The sequence below is a fragment of the Garra rufa genome, chromosome 18 (genome assembly GCF_049309525.1).
Source record: "Garra rufa chromosome 18, GarRuf1.0, whole genome shotgun sequence".
In the NCBI taxonomy this organism is placed as follows: Eukaryota; Metazoa; Chordata; class Actinopteri; order Cypriniformes; family Cyprinidae; genus Garra; species Garra rufa.
The window spans coordinates 24,223,130-24,239,750 of NC_133378.1; the positions used below are offsets into that span (position 1 = coordinate 24,223,130).

General features: G+C 38.0%; 1 protein-coding gene across 1 annotated transcript in view; it reads right to left on the reverse strand.

Annotated features, from left to right (window-relative positions):
- The window catches only part of syt6a (synaptotagmin VIa), a 59,809-nt gene that overhangs the window by 5,783 nt on the left and 37,405 nt on the right, over positions 1 to 16,621 (reverse strand). Inside the window, exons 3-4 of the mRNA XM_073822689.1 lie at positions 4,894 to 5,278; positions 169 to 727 (exon numbers count right to left, since the gene is read on the reverse strand). Of these exons, the coding sequence (XP_073678790.1) occupies positions 169 to 727; positions 4,894 to 5,278 (944 nt within the window). The remainder of the gene's footprint in view (positions 1 to 168; positions 728 to 4,893; positions 5,279 to 16,621) is intronic.

The window sequence follows — 16,621 nt, forward strand, 5'->3', positions numbered from 1 at the left end:
CCCCATTGTATATTAATTGATGTATCTGATTAATATGTGATCAGTACATATCTGAGTATCCTTACTATACACGTCTCCCCATAAAAATAAAAAAAATCGATGTAAAAACCAGCAGAATCACATTTGTCAAACACATCAAGAGAAAAGAGAGCGGCAGGTTTCTCTTACTGAGGTAGCATACTGAATGTCTTTCCAGATGGAGGTCTCCCTTGAGAGATCAGACACTTCAAACAGATTGTCCAGTATGACCTCCCCAATCATATCGTGCCTTGAGAACCTGTCGAAATCGAAAACACTGAGATGGAGCTTCCTCACGGGAAGCTCATCGTAGGGTACCGGAAACTGGAAGGACTCGTCGAACGTGGGGTTGAGCGTTTTACGATGGACTCGTGTCTGGAACTTCTGCTTCCGATCTGGCAGCAGGTAGATCTTGACGTACGGGTCAGAGCTGCCGCAAAGATCCTTCGCTGGGAGATCAAATGCCTTGAGTATCTTGACAAGTAACATCTCGTTCTCATAGTCATAGCGGAGGGAAAAGTTGATCTTGCCACAGTTTTGGCCACCTTTACTATTGCCGGATTCGTCGTTCTCTGTGGTCATTTGCTTGTAGAGTTCAGGCTTGATACGGCCAATGCTGGTTGGCTGCTCATCCACATCATAGTCATCTCCCAGGTCCAGACTGCTTACCTGCATTTGACGGGGAAGGTGACGTTTGAAGGAACTATGCCTGGAGAAATGAGATAAAGACGAAAAGAGCAGCATGAGGGATTTGATGAGTGTTCAGAAAAAGTTGGATTAGAAACTGAACGACTGCCCAAGGCCAGGTTAAAAAAAAAAACACAGGGGCCACAGAAAATGAGTAAAAATACTTAAATTAAACTTAAAACTTTTTTAACCCAGAAATTTTTAGTAAATTTCACAATTAACTACAAAGACATGGTAAGCAACACATTGAATTGATCAAAATTTTAAAGAAGAACAATGTACTATACATAAATATATTCATACACACCAGCCAAAATTTTTGAACAGCAAAAGCAGTACCACTGTGAAATACTTTTACCATTTAAAATAACTGCTTTCTATTTGAATATATTTTAAAATGTAATTTATTCCTGTGATCAAAGCTAATTTTCAGCATTATTACTCCAACATTATAAAGAGATTTATAATGTTACAAAAGATTTCTTTTTCAGACAAATGCTGTTCTTCTGAACTTTCTATTCACCAAAACAATCTGAAAAAAATTCTACTCAGCTGTTTTTAACATAATATTAATAAATGTGTTTTGAGCAGCAAATCAGAATATTTGAATGATTTCTGAAGGATCATGAGACTGGAGTAATGATGCTAAAAATTCAGCTTTGAAATCACAGGAATAAATGACAATTTATAATATATTAAAATAGAAAATAGTTATTTTAAATAGTAAAAATATTTCAGAATTTTACTCTTTTTGCTGTACTTTAGATCAAATAAATGCAGGCTTGGTGAGCAGAAGAGACTTTTTAAAAAAATATTAAAAATCTTACTGTTCAAAAACTTTTGACTGGTAGTGTGTATTTATATTTATGCAAATTACAAGATAAAAGAAAGCATTTCTTTCATTCATTATGTAACAGTTGCTCTCAAAAGGAGTGTAAAAATGAATTCTAGCATAGTTAATTCAACTCCATATTATTTAATATGAATAAACCTACTGCTGTGCCAATGTTCTGGAACAGAAAACAGTGGAAAAATCTTCAAGAGCAGCCAAATACTGAAGCTCAATTAAATAGAACTCCTTAATGGGCAAATCGTACATGACAAATATTTAATTTCAAGTGGACAAGAACTGTGCTGTAATTAAGTGTCCTGGAACTACCCTAAATGAATCAAGTATGCATAAGCAGAACTTGTCTCAGTTCCAGGGATTATGGAGCAGCTAAACATTAAAAACTTGCCCTGAAGAGAAACTGAAATACATTATTGAATGCATAAAATAACAAAGCGGTCTCAGATGAAAGACTTCACTCTCTTCTAGATATTTCCGCATCATCAGCAATATTCTTTTCTAATATAAATATTTTCACACATTTCTTGTTTTGGTGTCAGTGTCCATCTGTTCTGTAATGTCTTTGGGAGATTCTGTTATTGGGTATTTGTGATTGATGATGGCTTTTGAGTCCTGCTGTGAAGGGTCTGACAGTGTGATTTATAGTATGCATTTCCTTCAGGTATATACAATGCTGCATATTTTTAATGAAATGTGTAAATGTTTATGCAGTACTGGGTGTGTAAATGGCTGCAGGCACAAACTGAAAATGTATAAAAGATGGGGAAAAGGGGAAGGATGCTCCTCTTAAAGGGATAGTTCACCCGTAAATAAAATTCTGTCATTAATTACTCTCATTTTGCTCCAAGTATTCTCGTAGCTTTATAAAATTAAGGTTGAACCACTGATGTCACATTGACTATTTTAACAATGTCCTTTCTACCTTTCTGGGCCTTGAACGTGTCAGTTGCATTGCTGTCTATGCAGGGTCTAAAAGCTCTCGGATTTCATCAAAAATATCTTAATTTGTGTTACAAAGATTAACAAAGGTTTTATGGGTTTGGAACGACATGAGGGTGAGTAATTAATGACAGAATTTTCCTTTTTGGGTGAACTAACCCAAAAGTGTGCAGTTACTGATAAATTGTAACATGTTTAGATTTAACTGGAAAAATAAGGAAATAAATAAAAATAATCTGTAATTTTGTTATTGCGCAGGGTAGAATGGCCCTTTCATTTTTAAACGCATTTCATTACCATCAGATTTTCACAGAATATCCTACTTAATATTCAGTAATAACACTCAGTATTAGTTATTCCTCAATTTATTTGACTGTACTGACTCTTTTGGATGAAAACAAAACTCAGTTGAACCAGATAATGACAATTTTCTTCTGTAGAGCTGCTTTATAGCTGAATCGAAGTTGTTTTATAAAAGATTTTTTGAAACCTAGACTGTTAATGAATGGAATTAAATCAACATTAAACTGACTTGAGCTGAGTAATGACACTATTGCCTCCTGTAGAGCTGCTGAATTGTATTTGTTTCATAATTGATGAACTTTACGCAGTTATCGAACTGAACCGAATCAACTCTGAACTGATTTGAAACTAAGCAATGACACTAATGTCTTTATAGAACTGCTTTACAGCAGAATTTGAATTTGTCTGATATTTGTTATCTTCCTGCTTTGAAACTACTTGCTTTGTAGGAATAATCTGTCTTGAACTGTAATGAATATATCTAAAATATAGCTTTTATAAAAGGTGTCAATAATGTAAAATATGAAATCACATGAATAAAATTCTCAGAGGGCCATCTTACCCCAAAAATCACTTCAAAATAAATACACTACCAGATTTTAAATGTTTTTAAAGAAGAATTTTCTGCTCATGAAGCCTGCATTTACTGATCCAAAGTACAGCAAAAACAGTAGAATTTTGAAATATTTGTACTATTTAAAATAACTGTTTTCTTCTTGTTTAAATATATTTTAAAATGTAATTTTTTTTATGTGATATCAAAGCTGAATTTTAGCATAATTACTCCAGTAACATGATCCTTCAGAAATCATTCTTGCATTCTGATTTGCTGCAAAAAAAACATTTATTATTATTATTATAATTATGTTGAAAAAAGCTTAGTAGAATTATGAATGAATAGAATGAATAGAAAGTTCAGAAGAACCACATTTATCTGAAACAGAAATCTTTTTGTAAATGTCTTTATCATCACTTTTGATCAATTTAAAGTATACTTGCTAAATAAAAGTATTAATTTCTAGAATTTCTTTCCCAACAGGATCATGTGACACTGAAGACTGGAGTAATGATGCTCGAAATTTAGTTTTGAATGACATTAAATTAGATAAATTAAATTTTAAAATAAATTCACATAGAAAACAGTTGTTTTAAATAGTAAAAAAAATATTTCAAATTAGTAGTTTTTGCTGTACTTTGGATCAAATAAAATGCAGGTTTGGTGAGCGGAAGAGACTTCTTTAAAAAACATTAAAAGTCTTACTTTTGAATGGTAGTGTATTATATTTTAACTTTTTCTATTACTTTGTCCACAAAGACCTTATTAACATCTAGACATAAAAACCTTTTAAATTAATTAATCATTATCCAGTGACAACAATTTACACAACTTTTCCCCATCTTACCTTACATATGCACTATTGCTTAAAAGTTTGGGGTCAGATTTTTAAAGAAATTAATACTTTTATTCAGCAAAGATGCATTCAATTGTGCTGGTTGAATTTAGCATTTCAGAATGCCAGATTGTAAATTCCATTTTAAAAGTTATAAATATATGTGACCATGAACCACACTTTTTTGTAAGCTGAATACATAAGCTTTCCATTAATATATGGTTTGTTAGGATAAAACAATATTTGGCAGAAATACAACTATTTAAAAATCTGTATTCTGAGGATGCAAAAAATTAAAAATAAAATAATTAAGAAAATCGCCTTTACAGTTGTCCAAATAAAATTCTTAGCAATGCATATTATCAATCAAAAATTACATTTTGATATATCTATGGCAGGAAATGTACAAAATATCTTCATGGAACATGATTTTTATTTAATATCCTATTGATTTTTGGCATAAAAGAAAAATCGACAATTTTGACCCATACGATGTATTTTTGGCTATTGCTACAAATATACCCATGCTACTCAAGACTTGATTTGTGGTCCAGAGTCACATATATGAAGTTTTAAATAGCAGTAACATTTCACAATATTACTATTTTTGAATATTCTATACAGAAACAGTACAAATTCTTGCTGACCCCAAACTTTCAAGCAGTAGCGTAAGTGTGTGTTCATGCATACTTTTGGCACTGTTACCTGGTGGATGACGCTGGCTCTGTGGTCTGTCTTTGCATGCGTTGCGTACGGCGCAAGAAGTGCTCCCTCATGGAGAGCTCCACCTCGGCAGGGATGTCGGGAGAGGTGTGACTTATTTTAACAGCTGCCTCCAGGAAGCCCATCGACGCCAAGGGATACTTTTCCTTCTCAGTCGCCATAGTGACCTCAGACGGCTGAGGACTGGGCAGAAGAGACGGTAAATGAAATGAGGGGCAGTCGTCAGGAGCGAGGGCTGCAGAACTCGACGAGAGGGCTTTGTTCCTCCAAGGGACCCAGCACAGCTTCCAGGATACAAATGCAGCGAGCAACAGCAGCGCCAAGCCACACGCTATTATCACGCCGATGGGAAGGCCAACAGCGATGTCTACAGCCGGACGGAAGTGATGAGCCAGACAATATGGACAAACAGATGGTCAAAACAGTGAGACAGACAAAAAGAAAAATGCATTAGAAGGGTCAAATGAGCAATGACTTGTATCCATGGGGTTTGTTTACTGAAATCCTCTGCAAATCAAACACTGTCTGAGGCCTTGGATTTCACACACTCGCAATCACACAGTGCAGAAATGATGAAATGTAATTAAAGATATCACAGATACAGGCCTATAATCTATTTCCAAGGGAACAATGCTAGCGGAAGATGCAAGCGCTCTCACTGCGAAGCTCTCCACCCATCAATGGCTCTTACGCATGTAGGCGGAAAGCAAGCTCAAACTCATTTCTTCACGATTACAGAGAATTTGCTTGCAATGGAACAAATGGACTGGAGAAGCTCCAGGACTGCTGACAAGCACCATGTAAACATTAATTTAAAAGAAAAGGGAGATCTGTCATTTTGTGTGGGAGCTCTATAGGCATACAGGTTCTATAGGTTTTATAGCAATAATATTGAGGTGGCTGAATTCATTTTTATTTTCCGTCTGAGATGTGTTTGCACAGTAAGAAATACGGATTACGTTTTTTTTTTTTTCACCCCAGCGTTCTCCGCCCACTGCTTCGACCGGTTTGATTTATCTGAAATAATTCATGCTAGGATCTCCCTGGGCTTCCTAAGGAGTGTACAATGTGTCCTTGCTCAAATGGAATATAAATCTCTACTGACAGTTCAAAGGGCCCGGGGCCACATCTAATTTAGAGTCTTTCAGAACTTTTGTTCTTCATTCAGTTCCTTAGTCCTTCCCAAGTCGTTTGTCATTATGTGACTACTGTAAGCACACAATACAAAGTAAAGAAGACTCGAGGTCAGAATGCAGAATTGGAGAAATTAATCAAAACTTTGGAAGCCATTCAAAAATTTGTATTTTTTTAAGATTTATTTTTGGTGTTTTTGGCTTTCATTTTGATAGTACAGTTAGTTGGCAGGACGTGGGACAGAGAGAGTAAGGGCGAAATTGGGAAAGGTCCACTAACCGGGATTCGAACTGACGTGCTATGGCGTTATATGTTGGCATACTGCCTAAGAGGCTATCATAGCCAACAAATCCGAATAATATGAAAAATATATATATTTTATAATATATACTGAAAGTATATATAAAGGGGCGGCATATACACTATATTGCCAACAAATATTTGGACACCCCCTTCTAATGAACAGGTTTAGCTACTTTAGTAATTTCCATGAGTATAAATCTTAATGTTAAGCATATAATGATATTCTAGGGTATTGTATGATTTTCATTTTGTAGCAACAGTTTGGACAGGACCGTTTTCTATTCTAACATGACAGTGCATCTGTGTATAAAGAAAAAGAAATGATTGATTCAGTCACTGTGGAAGAACATGACTGGTCTGCATAAAGCCAAGTCCTAACCTCAGCTGAACACCTCTAGTGTGACTAAATGCAAACCATGAGCCAAAAACTCATCACCAATTACCAATGACTTGTACATACGGGTACCTTCATTTTAGAAACTTTCAAAACAACAACAGAGATGGAAATGCATTTTTTGAATACATAAATTATGTTTCCATCTTTGTTGCCACAGTTTTGGAAGTGCCTTTTTCTGTTCCAAAGAAGGTGGTGTCCCAATACTTTTGTACATATAGTGAAAGTACAAGTCATTGGTGTTAGGTGATGAGTAAGCAAGCTCTTAAGTAATTTTTGGTCCAAAGTGCCAAAAGTGGCTATAAGGACATTGTGTATCTCTAAAAATAGCCAACACAGGCCAATGAACTTTGAGCACCTATTAGACAAGGTTAACGGAGGTCAATCGGAACAAAACTCTGTGAGCCTGTTTGACTCAGGGCCCTAAAGGTCTTTGAGAAATTTAAAAGAAATCAGCCACTGGGGGAGGATATTGCATATTTCAAGGGTGTAAATTATTGTATATTGCACAGTTTTCCACACATACACACAAGATTCATATCATACAATAGGCCTCTTCAATTCAAACAGCTTTACCTCTAAAACCACTGCTGTCAATCAAACCGTTTATTATTGAAAATTATTGAGAAAATGTAACTTTTGCAACTAACAGGTTTTTTCGATCAATCTGTCCAAAATACACCCCAAAAGCCTATAAAGCCTAAATGAAAACTCAAAACTTCACAAAACCTGGTGAGTACATGCGACGAGTGATTCTAAATAAGCAAGCAAAGTTTTAGGGAGAACGGAGCACAGCTGGTGCTATAACGGTCATAAATGTTAAAAAAACTAAATATTTCTATGGTAAATTACCTGAGTTTGGAAAAAGTGCTTTTTTAAATCATTGATTTAGGTGGTTACAGGCTTGGTAAATAATATATAATATCTTTATGTGCTTAAATGCCTTAAAGCGCTTGAAACCTGCTAATTTCTGCTTGCAGCTTTATTTGACTCCTGTGATGGCAACACACTCTTTTTTTAGTGCAACATGATCCTTTAAAAATCATTCTAATATGCTGATTTGGAGATCAAGAAATTAAGAAACATTCCTTATTATCAGTTTTGATTCTCACTGTCAGCTTTTGCGGCTTAATATTTTTGTGGAAACTTTGATACAGTGGCTAACCCCAGTGGTAATTATATTTAAATGTATTTTTCCATTCTTTACCATTCATAAACAATTTTCTTAATATTTAAATATATTCTACTATAAAGGGAACCCTGGGTATTAAGACTTGTACAGCTTAATGTTTTCTGCTAAAATATGATGCCGCATTGTGCTGCTTTTGGTTGATATTTTTCAGTTGAAGGGTAACAAGAAAAGTGATGCAATTCTTCACTGCTTTTCTAGCTAGAAAAGAATAGAAAGATGCCTGTGGACAAATAAAACTTCCTAAAGACCAGTGTCTTTGTTCTCTCCACTTCGGCCCTGATGCCTTTGAGGCTTTTAGTAGAACAACTACTGAGAGAGCTTACAAACGGCAAAAACACAAACGCTAGATGTAATCCTGACAGGATATAAACATGCCATTGCTTGTCATAACGCCGCAGCCACTAATGGAGTTTCTCAGTGTGGATTTCACTCGATATCCAGGGAAGTTTAGACTCCTTTTGGGGAAAAATCAATGGTACGGCATTTGGTCATCAGTATTGCAGTAAAAATAGGAAGCGCCAGTAGCTCACTGAGCACAGCCGTTTTCTACTACTAGTAAGAGACATAATTTACGTTATATTAAGCCAAGTCCTAATACCTGTGTTCCCTTTAAGGATGAAATATGATATTTGCTGGAAAACAAGACAAATGTACTGGTTAAATTATTACTATTATTTTTTTGCAGTGCATCATACTGTACGTGCTGATGTAGCTTCTAAGTTTCTAATAGTTCCAATGTTACAGGCCGTATTTTTGCTGAAGCTCCCCATTTCATGTGAACAAGCCGTCATGGGTTTTTCTGTAAATTCTGTAAACTGCTTTCTCTAAAGTGTCCATTTGAAGGGCTCAGGGTTTATCCCGAGTGGATATGAAATTTCTAGGTCCAGGGATTTATGTGTTCAGAGGATTTCCACATTCAAACGCTGCCATGTAGCTTCTGTTTTGTCATCTGAAATGATCCAGACTCTGAAATGTGGCTCCCATGGTTTGCCTCTGTTGTCTTTTGATTTCTAATAAGTTTGGCTAGCCTGCACAGCTGGACAGCGATGATAATGTCAAGCTGATGTGGCAGTTTCGTGGTGTGGTTAAATAAGAATTTTAATCATGTATAAAATTTGTGATAAAATGTATACGTATGCCGGTTTAATCCTTTTCATGTCCAAAATAAATAAAATGACAAGGCTATTACCCAGTGTAAGCATTTATGGAATGCAAACTGGACATTAATGATGATTTGGTTGTTAATCAGCATGAAGACAGCAGTAGGGAAGACACGCGGCAATAAAGCAATGTGAGCACTGGGGCTTTCTTCCATCCATTGAGATATGGATAATGAATCCAAACAGTGTGACACTGTGACTCCCCATGGACCAAGTTGCCAACCAGCATGATATTCCACACAACGCTGGCTATAATACTCAGCTAATGAGCCGTGCATATAATGGTTCATAAATGTAATCAGTCAGTCAAAGTATAATTTTCTCAGGGCTGTCCAGGATAGAGGTTGTACATCTAAGGTGGATAGAGCAATCATTTGGAGAAAAAAAAGCCTCACCTGTTTCTTCTTGGACTAACATCTAAAACCAAAACTAAGGTTACTGTCATGTAATTTTCTAAAATGTTTTTACATATTTTTTAAATATTTTCAGAAAAAAGGGTAGTTTTTTCCCCCCAAATATCATGAGTTATTGATAAATACAGTTGAAGTCAAAAGTTTACATACACCTTGCAGAATCAGCAAAAACTATTTTACCAAAATAAGAGGGATCATATAGAATGCATGTTATTTTTTATTTAGTACTGACCTGAATAAGACTATTTAACATAAAAGACATATTACATATAGTCCACCAGAGAAAATAATATTTGAATTTATAAAAATTACCCCATTCAAAAGTTTACATCCCCTTGATTCTTAATATTATGTTGTTACCTCTTTTTTTTAAGAGTCCCTTGTTTGTCCTGAACAGTTAAGGTCCCTTCAGGTCCCTCAAATTATTTGGTTCTTCAGCATTTTTGTCTATTTAAACCCTTTCCAACATTGACTATATAATTTTGAGATCCATCTTTTTAAACTAAGGACAAGTGAGGGACTCATATGCAACTATTACAGACGGTTCAAATGCTCACTGATGCTTCACAAGAAAACATAATGCATTAAGAGTTGGTGAGTGAAAATGACTATTCTGAAGAACAGCAGGCAGTTTAACTGTTGAGGACAAACAAGGGACTCTTGAACAACTATCACAAAAAAAAAAAAACACAGTTGTGGATCTTTCAGGTAAGAATGCAGTATTAAGAATGAAATGTATGTAAACTTTTGAACAGGGTCATTTTTATAAATCCAACTATTATTTTGTCTTGTGAACTATATGTAAACATTTTTTGTGTGAAATAGCTTATTCAGGTCAGTACTAAATAAGAAAAAATAACATGCATTTTGTATGATCCCTCTTATTTTGGTAAAATAATTAACATTTTGCAGATTCTGCAAGGTGTATGTAAACTTCTGACTTTAACTGTTAACACTTTAAAAGTGTTTGGGGAGTCACATCACATAGCATTTTACAACCTATTTAAAATTAAAGTTACTTTAATACACACACACTTTAAATATATATTAAAAATATACTGATAATATATATCCCAAATAACAAGAATTAACAATTCATAAATACAATTACTTTTGGGGATGGGATATGTGTGTGTGTGTGTGTGTGTGTGTGTGTGTGTGTGTGTGTGTGTGTGTGTGTGTGTGTGTGTGTGTGTGTGTGTGTGTGTGTGTGTGTGTGTGTGTGTGTGTGTGTGTGTGTGTGTGTGTGTGTGTGTGTGTGTGTGTGTGTGTACCTGGTATTCATCACGTTGTGGGGACCAAATGTCCCCACAAGGATAGGAATACCAGTAGATTTTGACCTTGTGGGGACATTTCTCAGGTCCCCATGAGGAAACAGGGTTATAAATCATGCACAGTGAGTTTTTTTGATAAAGTAAAAGTGTGCACAATCTCCTGTGAGGGCTAGGTTTAGGTATAGTGTAGGTGTAGGGTGATAGAAAATACGGTTTGTACAGTATGAAAACCATTACGCCTATGGAATGTCCCCATAAAACATGTAAACCCAACATGTGTGTGTGTGTGTGTGTGTGTGTGTGTGTGTGTGTGTGTGTTTATACATGCATACAGAGCTGGATAGATAATTCACAAATTGTAATCCGTTACTGATTAAAAATTACATGACAAGAACTGTAACTTGTAATGTAATCCATTACGTTACACATTTTAGGTAATATAATCAGACTACTTTTTGATTACTTTTGACCTAATTCGTCCAACACATTTATTTAAATAAAATAATCTTGTACCATAATGATATAAAAATACAAAGAGTAAGAAAATATAATCTGTTTGTTATTATTACAACATGAAGTACATTAAACATTACATTACGTCTGGAGTTCGTAATGAAACTGCAGGGGGTTTGTGAGCTTAATGACAAGCTAATAATTTTATTAATAACTGTAAAAAACACTCCAAAAAAATAAATAAATATATATATTTTATATATATACACACACATATATATATATATATATATATATATATATTTATTTATCTGCATGTCATAAGATTATTTACCAATGTCAGAGAGCCAGTAAACATGCAAATGTGATAATTATTATAATATTTATTTTACGATTTTGTGCATTTTAGTGTGCACAAACCAACTGAGTGATAATTCAAATACAAATTAATGTGTTTATCAGTATGCTGAAACAAAATGCTTTTTGTAAATCAGTGGTCAAATGCTGTGTAGCCACCTGACTAGTGAATGGTCTTTGTGTAAATTCCCACAATCCTGGAAGACTTTCTGAATGTATATAAGTGGTACGCTATTTTAGAAAGGAACATTTAAAGATTGCAAGATGAAAAACATGAATTAGGGAGAATCAATAAATTCTGATTAATTGATTGTTATTGTGTAAATAATATGTAATCACATAATCCATAAAAAAGTAACTGTAGCCTAATTACGAGTATTTTAAAATGTATTTTTATCTAATTACAAGTACTTAATTTTTGGAATCTGATTACGGAATCCAGATTACATGTAATCAATTACTACCTAGCTCCCTCTTGTTTTCTCTACATATATAGAAATAAAAAAATGCTCATTATAGAATAGGTGTATTCAAGTCATTGTAATTTCAAATACATTTTTAATGTGTTTCTGAAAAGAACAGATAGGATAAAAAAGTGCTATAACAGGTCTCCCTCTCTTTATATAAATATACCTTTTCAAAAATACACAAAAACTATATATATATATTGTTTTTTTACACAAAAAAGCACAGGTCAGTGGATTGGATTGAAAGTTCATGTTCCATTTAGATACGCAGCCATGCCTTTAATTATTGTCTGTATAGCTATCATCCAGGAAAAAACAAGCTTGACTTCTGATGCACAATGAATCCAGCATTTATGTTTGTGGAACCTATATCCAGTCTCATAAGCCTCTCTTGGCGCTCAGCAACATTTTCCAGCCCAGTGCTGCAGGAGCAGAGAGGAGAACATGCTGTCCTATGAGATAGCACATGAAAGGAGGGGGCTGTTAATTTCCCCCCTCCTCCTCAGGCACAGGGTTCACCGGGGTTGAGCCATGTCTGGAGCACATGAGTAATATCAGGAGGCCCACAAATTCAATTAAGATTTGTTTTGAAACTGAGTCAGAGCACAAACTGGGGCCCGAGGGTTTTCCCTTCAAATGTCTTCCAATGTAACCTGGTTTCCATAGAAACCCAGCTATAAGACGCGATGTGCGCCCTGTCAGCTCTCATCATCGAATCCCGAGCAGAAACAAAAAGCTTTGTTTTGCGCTCAAAGGACAGCATGAAATGAAGAATTAACGTGTGAGGACATAAAACGCCAGGCGACAAACAACAACATCACAGGGGTCATCTGAAGCTTGAAATACAGCCAATTAAATCATGGTCCTTCTGTTAATTATGGGGCAAAATTGCAACAAAAAGGAAAACTGTACTAACACTTCCTAATTTACCCACACACAAAGGGCAATCAGGAAGACAGGGATACTTGTGTGTTAACCCGACACAGCGGCCCTCAATTACAGTCTCTCTTCCTCCCACGCATCTCTGACAACTGATATTTTCAGGACAATGGGAGCCACGCTGATAAGAACTGGCATCACAATCAGTGACCACCATTAGCGAGAGCTCACAGGGGTTGGCATATCGTTCCTTTGAACTCTATTTGCGTTCCCATGTGAACACATTTACATTTAATATCGATGGAATTGGTGGAAGAACACACGGCAAAGTATAAATCTGTCTCATATAGGGTCTATTGCCTGAGGATGTATGCAAATATAACCACTGAAGGTTTGAAGCCTCCCAGTCCACCGAAGCCTTGCTACGTTTTTCAAGATCAATTACATCGGCTTGAATAAATCAATGTGACAGCTCAGTACAGCGCTCTCTGTGTTTTTTAGTAACAGTACCATATATACATATACTATTGTTCAAAAAGAGTGGTTTTTATTACCTCTTTTATAATGTTAAACATTTATAATGTTACTATTATATATATTTCAAATAAATACTGTTTGTGTGAACTTTCTATTCATCAAATATACCATTTCCTCAAAAATATTAAGTAGTAACAGTTTTCAATATTGATAACTATAAAAATGTTACAAATCAACATATTAGAATGATTTCTTAAGGATCATATACACTGAAGAATCAGATTTGTTACTATTCCACAATTTTGAGGATAAGAGACCTACTCACCCAAACTTTTAAATGGTAGTGTATCTTTTTTAATAAAAAAAAACCCAAAACAAAACAAAATAACAAAAATGTTACAGAGCCAATTATGAACTGCTAATTTATAGGCTAAATATTTATTATATAATATTCATTTACATACTGTATATTATATATTTGATTACATTTCATTAAAACATAAAATTATGACATGTAACATATTTTCCTTGTGTATTTATTATATATTTAATTAAATGAAATTTTCCAAAAAGTTGTAAATATATTTTTTATTGTTTTTTTAAAGAAGTCTCTTATTCTCATTAAGGCTGTGTTTATTTAATAAAAAATACAGAAAAAATGTAAGTCTAATTTATTATTATTAATCAAGATGCTGATTTATTATCAATGTTGGAAACAGCTGTGATGCTTCATATTTTTTTGCAACCTGTGATACTTTTTTTCAGGATTTTTCTGATGAATGTAAAAATGTAATGACATTTCTGAAAAATTTTGGTAACACTTTACAATAAGGTGTCATTTGTTAACATTAGTTAATGTACTAACTAACTGTAACGTATCTGGTCTTCCCTGTCATCATGAACTCTTGCACCACACTTCATGGACTACAATCCCCATAAGCCACTGCACCAATCACTGCACACATCTGTTCCTCATTTCCCACTGAACTGATTGCTGCATACACCTGTTTATCATTTACCCACATGTATTTAAGCCACTCTCACACACAGCCACCTGGCGAAGTCTATTTGTTCCCATGGTCATTATTCTAAGCGTGTTTCTCTGGATTGGATTGCCTGTGTATGACTCTGGACTGTGTACCCCGTTGTTGATTCCTGCTGCCTGCCATTGTTGGATTATTTGTGTATGACTCTGGACTGTGTACCCCGTTATTGATTCCTGCTGCCTGCCATTGTGACCAAGGCTTGAGTATTGAACTGTTTCCCGGATTACCTACGTTGTTCCTGTTTTCTGGCGTTTACTCCTGCCTGTTTACCATTCTAATAAAGCCTTGCAATTGGATCCGCACGTCTCTGACTCCTCCATGTGACAGAAGACTTCGCCACACCCGGATCCAGCGGCTTTATTCAACCACCAGCATCACAACATGGACCCAGTCGACCAACTTCTGCTCCTCCGACAGGAAGATCTTCCCATTGAGGATTATGTACTACAGTTTCGTAGGTTATCACTTCAAGTACCTTTTTATGATGAAGTATGGCTGAGGGACTTATTCCGCTTTGGACTCAATGAACCCATTAAATCGCTGTTGCCTGGAGGGGAATTTAAGTGTTCGGTGGAGGACTTTATGAATTATGCGTTGGTGTTATGCGGCTCTCCGCTTACTGTGAGAGTTCTAGAAGAGCCACAGCACAAGAGGTCTGCTAGCCCAGAACCACAGCAGCCACACTTTACCACGGGGTGGCAAAGGCTAATTTCTAGCGTGGAGGACCCACCGCTGCTGTCGGCTCGAGCAGCTGGTCTCCCAACCAGCCCTCCAGTGACTGCGCCGCCAGAGCGCCCTCCAGTGACTGCGCCGCCAGAGCGCCCTCCAGTGACTGCGCCGCCAGAGCGCCCTCCAGTGACTGCGCCGCCAGAGCGCCCTCCAGTGACCGCTCGCTCAGAGCCTGCTCTTCCAGAGTCTCCGCTGGAGACGCCCAGCCCTCCTGAATCTCCGCTGGGGTCGTCCAGTTCTCCAGAGCCCGCTCCTCAAGAGCGTCGTCCAGAGCCCGCTTCACAAGAGCGTCGTCCAGAGCCCGCTTCACAAGAGCTCCGCTCCACTCCACTGGTTCAGCCCTGCCTTCCAGAGACTCCGCTGGTTCCGCCCAGCCTTCCAGAGACTCCGCTGGTTCAGCCCTGCCTTCCAGAGACTCCGCTGGTTCCGCCCAGCCTTCCAGACACTCCGCTGATTCAGCCCTGCCTTCCAGAGACCCCGCTGGTTCCGCCCAGTCTACCAGGGACTCCGCTGGTTCTGCCAAGCCTTCCAGAGACTCCGCTGGTTCCGCCCAGCCTTCCAGAGACTCCGCTGGTTCAGCCCTGCCTTCCAGAGACTCCGCTGGTTCCGCCCAGCCTTCCAGAGACTCCGCTGGTTCCGCCCTGCCTTCCAGAGACTCCGCTGGTTCCGCCCAGTCTTCCAGAGACTCCGCTGGTTCTGCCAGGCCTTCCAGAGACTCCGCTGGTTCCGCCCAGCCTTCCAGAGACTCCGCTGGTTCAGCCCTGCCTTCCAGAGCCTCCGCTGGTTCCGCCCAGCCTTCCAGAGACTCCGCTGGTTACATCCAGTCGTCCTGAGATTCCTGTCTGCCCGGTTCTGGTCACGGAGCTCAAGCATGGACTGTTCCCACCCACCCTCCCTGCTGCTCCAGTCCTGCCACCTCTGTCTCCTGACAGTCCCTCTACTCACCCCCATCCCACCTTCGTGGCAGAGGACTTGCCGTGGGACTGCCAGTCGCCATCGGTGTCCAGACTGAAGGACCCCTCACCATCACCTCCAGTCTCAGAGTCTTGGACTCCACCTCGGTCCTCCGACCCTGCGGCTCCACCCCGGCTCTGTGCTCCCTCGTCTCCGTTGTCGGCCGTCGGCCCAACAGCTCCTCCGGGCTCCATCGTCTCTCCGGCTCCGCCCCGGTCAGTCGTCACCCCACCTTCGCCTCTGGACTCTACTCCTCCGGCTGCGCCTCGTCACTCCGTCCTGCCGGCTCTGTGGACCTCCTCCCTCCCGTGGGCACAGCCTCGATCCTCTGTCACTCCGGCTCCGCTGCGTACCTCCGGACCTCCATCTCCGCCGGGGTCGCCAGAGCCTTGGGTTCCGCCTTGGCCCTCCGGATCCTCTGTGTCGCCCAGGACCATCGACTCTCCGGTTCCGCCTCGGGCTCCACCGGCTCTACCTC